Genomic DNA, 5,468 nt, shown 5'->3' with positions numbered 1-5,468 from the left:
AGATGTGTTTCTAACCAAATTAATTTTATCTAAGAGAAAAAATAAGTAACACATTGATGAAGAGTTTTCAACAGTAATATTTTATTCTAAAATAGTATATACAAAATTGTTGAACTTTCTAATCTCGTATGTGTAGGTTACATACTCAAATAAGAAAATATTAAAATAATATAGGTAACGAACATATGAAAACTCAATGTAATTATTGTCAAAGAAAGTTCGAAAATTATCGATATTGTCGGTATATTAAAAACACCATACGTAAAGTATTGAAAATATTTATTTTTTTTTATAACTAAAAAAAGTAAGATATGATACCGATACCGGTATTTATTATTATGATAAATGTTTGAGATTTTTAAATTTTTAATATATTGTTATATACCGAAATAATATTTATTTAAATATATATATATATAAATATATATATAAGAAAATAAAGAATGACTAATTTCGTTTTAACTTTTATCTCAAAAATTAAATTCATCGATTCATTATGAAATCTTCCTTAAAATCAAACAGTTATTAATAAATTGATCAATTTTAATAAAAAAATTCTAACATATTCAAGACTCAACTTTCAATATATTTATTTTTGTCTTTAAAAATTTAATAGATTTATTTTATTTTTTAAATATATTTAATGTTAATTTAATTATAAAAACATAATTTTATAAAAATTAAATTAAATCAAAACCGTAATATTATTGAAAGAAAAAATAATAATGATAAACTTGAATTTGAATGGATCAAAGAAAATGGAGAAATTGAAAAGAGTAATATTTATTATTATCTAAATATGGACGGTATTATCAATTTTTTAAATTTTTTTGTAGATGCAAATGTGATTGAAAATCAGATTTATCTCTTTCATTTTAATTAAAAAACTATGTTTATTCATATTAATTTTAATTAATTAAATTTAATTTTTAACATTGACTAGTGTTTAAATAGGTTGAATTTTTCACAATAATATTTTATTTTATAATAAATATTTGTAATTTTTAGTTTTATATAGTAATCCTATAAATTGATTTTTTTTTAAAGTTAATATGTTATTTTTACGTATCAACCAATATAATATTATACTGATACTGAAATGAATGTACCATAAGCCTCCGTTTGGTTTGATGATAGTATATATAGAATAATAATATCTACATGAATTTAAGTTGATGTTTGGTTAAAAAGGGTTATATATACAGTGATGTTAAAGGTATAATTTATACCTTAAAAGAGGTATAAAATTGTAACAAGGATGCCTAGGTATAAAATTTTCTAATTTTTTTTCCATTTTTTAATCCTATTAATTTATATTCTTTATCTCCTCAAACATTTAGATCATTCTTATTTTTAACTTAAATTCTTAGCTGCATTTTTTATTTATTTATTAGGCTAGATTACATTGAATACCAGATTATCTTAGTAGTTATTTTAGCAAGTTTTATTTTTAGCTGGACCTATAATTGAATAAATTCTTATTTCTATGAAGATATAAGTTACATCAATTCTTATTAATCATTCACAACTTAGAACAATCTATAAAAAAAAATGGAAGGTTCAGCAAATTATTGAAATTCTAATTTATTTGTGATGTTGTTATTATATATTTAATAATATTAATTATTGATAAATATTTATTTAAGTATAAAAATTAAAATATAAGAAATCATATATATATATATATATATATATATATATATATATATATATATATATATATAATCATATAGCATTATTATTTATTTTTTAAAATATTTATATACTATTAAATATTTTTTAGTTTAAATAGAATTAATAAAAAATATTAAAATAATTTATATAAATATTAAAATAATTTATATAAATATAAGGATAAAATAATAAAACCAAACACAAAATTATAAAATCTATATAATTTATACTTGTTTTATTTATCCAACTAAACTTCATCTATATAATTTATATATTTTAATATCTTATACAAATTATATCCCCTTATATCTTATACATATATAACTAGTACTATGTAACAAACGTTACTTAAATGTATTGATTTGATTTATAAATAAAAAAAATCTTACAAATTGATAAAAAAAAAAGAATATTATAGTGAGACAAATAAAATATTTTTTTATTGACTACTAGATTTTATAAATTGTAAAATGTTGGCCTATAAGAAAAAAAAAGAAAAAAGAAAAAAAAGTTGTGTTAGTGTAAGCTAAATTGTTTTTAATGTACTATTTTGTTTTTATAATACTATGAAAAGATAAGCTTGAATCAAACAAGATTTCTTAAAGAAAAGATAACCTTTTCCTCTGTCATCTTTCGGTGATTTTATACGCAGACAAAGCCTAAAAATACATTCTTTAAAGGGAGGGAGAGATGGGGGCAGTCAGTCATGTGGAGGGAGATAGATTGCGCCAAAAAATTACTATACTTTAGTCACTCGCTCGCATACAGACAGATCTATTGAAGAAGATGACGACGATGTTTATCCACATTGCATTATTTGGGCAAAAAAAGAGTTTATTTTTAATGGGTTGATGATAACGAAGACTCAAGAGAGACCCTGAAACACATTAACGACTCATGTGGAAGAGACGCAGCCATTTGCCCCTGATCGGATGTGCCTTCTAATTTCCACCTCCAAATACTCATCCCTAATTTGTCCTCATCTCAATTCCTATTTTCATCCGTCCAAACCCCTTTAAACGTTTTCCAATCCTTAGCCCTTCTTCTTTCTCATCCTCCTCTTCCCCTGCTCTGCTTTCTCTGTTCGCTTAAGGTCTGAACTCTCCCTTTTTCATTTGGGTATTGGGTATTTACATATCTATTATGATCAAATGTTGAATATACTGCTTTTAAACTTATTTGATATGCCTTGAAGGTTAGCTAAGATGGAGATAACAAACGTGACCGAGTATCAGGCTGTTGCAAAGCAAAAGTTGCCAAAGATGGTATATGATTACTATGCATCAGGTGCAGAGGATGAGTGGACTTTGCAGGAGAATCGAAATGCTTTCTCGAGAATACTGTAAGATTAGTGTCCAACAGCTTTTGGCAAAAACAATCTTCTTTATAACATTTTGGAAACTAAAAATTACAGGTTTCGTCCTCGAATCCTGATTGATGTGAGCAAGATAGATATGACCACCACTGTTTTAGGGTTTAAGCTCTCAATGCCTATTATGATTGCTCCAACAGCCATGCAGAAGATGGCACATCCTGAAGGTAACGATTTTTACAACTCTTCTCGTGTTTATTCATACTGATGCATGTGACTGTCAGGGATTTGATGATTCAAATTGATTCAATGTCTTTGTAGGAGAATATGCAACTGCTAGAGCTGCATCAGCAGCAGGAACGATTATGGTTAGCTTCTTCTTCTCATAACTTTCGAGTTTGAACAAGAATTCTTGACCCTTACTATATAGGATGAATCATCACATCTTGTATTCATTGTGTTATCGTGCTTAATGATTTCAGACTTTATCTTCATGGGCTACTTCTAGTGTTGAAGAAGTTGCTTCAACTGGTCCTGGAATTCGGTTTTTCCAGCTTTATGTAAGTTTGAAAATCATCTGTTGGTGGCTCTTCTTTGAACTTTAAAGAACCCATCCCTGGTTTTCTGATTTTCAGGTGTACAAGGATAGGAATGTGGTTGCTCAGCTTGTGAGGAGAGCTGAAAGGGCAGGCTTCAAGGCTATAGCCCTTACTGTCGATACCCCAAGACTCGGTCGCAGAGAAGCTGACATAAAGAACAGGTCTATACTTTGAAAAATATTTCTGAAAGTCCCTTTTATGTGCCCTTGAGTTATCTTTTTGAGAAATTTACTTTCATTATACCATTATGTTTACAGGTTTACTCTTCCTCCATTTTTGACATTGAAGAACTTTGAGGGCTTGGATCTTGGCAAGATGGATGAGGTGAAACTATCTTCAAGATTCACATATATTTTTTTTGAAAACAAAAATTTTCATTATCACCACAGTTGTCGCATTTTCCACGGAGAACAAACAAAAACCAGTTGGAAACATGTCACAACAATCTTCAAGAGTTACTTTGATTGCCTATTATCGATCTCTTCTTATCCTCACTCTGATAATGCTCGTTAAGAAACTTTTGACTATATACTATCTATCTCTGTGTAAACACTTAATGTTTATTTTGTGGCATGTAGGCCAATGACTCTGGCTTGGCCTCTTACGTGGCTGGTCAAATTGACCGCACTTTAAGCTGGAAGGTTAGTTGACTACAGGCTTTCTTATGATACCAATGCACGCCTTAAAAAAAACTCTTATAAAAAGGTAGTCATATTCTGTATCTCTGAGAAATGGACATGTTATGAGCAGGATGTGAAGTGGCTTCAGACAATCACCAGTTTGCCAATCCTGGTTAAGGGTGTTTTGACCGGTGAAGATGGCAAGTGAATTTGAGATTTGTCAGTTTTTTTTCATAATTGTGGTTTTAAACTGTCTCCTAAATTATTCTTATGTACATCCTTCAGCAAGGATAGCCGTAGAAGCTGGAGCTGCTGGTATAATTGTCTCTAATCATGGTGCTCGTCAACTTGACTATGTCCCAGCAACTATTATGGCTCTCGAAGAGGTAAAACAAACATAGCACTTCTTTTATGTCCATTGCCAATTTTCCCTTATATCTTGTGCAATATAGGTCGTGAAAGCTGTACAAGGCCGTCTCCCAGTTTTCTTGGATGGTGGAGTTCGCCGTGGAACTGATGTCTTTAAAGCTCTAGCACTTGGAGCCTCTGGAATATTTGTAAGTGCTAGACCTAAAGGAGAAATGATTATGAGAATTTCAATATTATTTTGAAGTAGGGGTATTTTTAAATTTGGGTTGATATTTGAAGGATTTGATGTCAATAGTGTTTGGATTGTAATAGTGTGAAAGTGGGAAGAAACTGATTTGTTTTGATGATAATTGCAGATTGGGAGGCCTGTAGTATTCTCCTTGGCAGTGAATGGAGAAGCTGGTGTTAGAAACGTGCTGCAGATGCTGAAAGACGAGTTTGAGCTAACAATGGCATTGAGCGGTTGTCGGAATTTGAAAGAGATCACCAGGAACCACATTGTCACCGAATGGGACATTGCACATCCTCGTCCATTGCCCAGGTTATGAAAATCCAGCCATCTTGCTTTTTTCTTTCATGCTGAGCAAACAGCTGCATCTGTAATGGGTGGTGTCGTAAAATAAATGTGAGCAACCACATTATAATTTGGATGGAAGAGACGTGTTTTCTCTTTCGATTATGATGCAATGAATTTCATAAAACTATTGTAACTTGTTTTAAAACTTTGGGGACTGTATTGGTGTATGGATATTTATATACTTTTATTTAATGGTGACTGGGCTCATCAATTTCTTGTATATTTTGGAGAGTTTCTTCCATCAGTGTGTTTTTGTGAATTAAACAAAACAGGACTCTTTTATATATACATTGAACATGAGATAGTTTGAAATGAGG

General features: G+C 29.6%; 1 protein-coding gene across 1 annotated transcript; it reads left to right on the top strand.

Moving 5' to 3' along the window:
- The first annotated feature begins 2,609 nt into the window (after positions 1 to 2,609).
- Positions 2,610 to 5,371, top strand: LOC124937509 (glycolate oxidase 1). The gene is made up of 12 exons (XM_047477774.1): positions 2,610 to 2,767; positions 2,870 to 3,016; positions 3,089 to 3,213; positions 3,308 to 3,354; positions 3,469 to 3,546; positions 3,622 to 3,746; positions 3,843 to 3,909; positions 4,164 to 4,226; positions 4,336 to 4,405; positions 4,491 to 4,591; positions 4,658 to 4,762; positions 4,931 to 5,371. Exons 2-12 carry the CDS (start codon positions 2,880 to 2,882, stop codon positions 5,120 to 5,122), a joined length of 1,110 nt encoding a protein of 369 aa, XP_047333730.1. The 5' UTR covers positions 2,610 to 2,767; positions 2,870 to 2,879; the 3' UTR covers positions 5,123 to 5,371.
- The last annotated feature ends 97 nt before the right edge of the window (positions 5,372 to 5,468 follow it).

This window comes from Impatiens glandulifera, chromosome 5 (assembly GCF_907164915.1).
Source record: "Impatiens glandulifera chromosome 5, dImpGla2.1, whole genome shotgun sequence".
In the NCBI taxonomy this organism is placed as follows: domain Eukaryota; kingdom Viridiplantae; phylum Streptophyta; class Magnoliopsida; order Ericales; family Balsaminaceae; genus Impatiens; species Impatiens glandulifera.
This window is presented reverse-complemented; position numbering and strand designations above follow the sequence as displayed.

Bases quoted from the DNA above. Each gene is read 5' to 3' on its own strand.
- LOC124937509 (XM_047477774.1), top strand. From the start codon at position 2,880: ATGGAGATAACAAACGTGACCGAGTATCAGGCTGTTGCAAAGCAAAAG. The intron at 3,017-3,088 runs GTAAGATTAGTG...TAAAAATTACAG, and splicing joins AATGCTTTCTCGAGAATACT to GTTTCGTCCTCGAATCCTGA. The intron at 3,355-3,468 runs GTTAGCTTCTTC...TAATGATTTCAG, and splicing joins CAGCAGCAGGAACGATTATG to ACTTTATCTTCATGGGCTAC.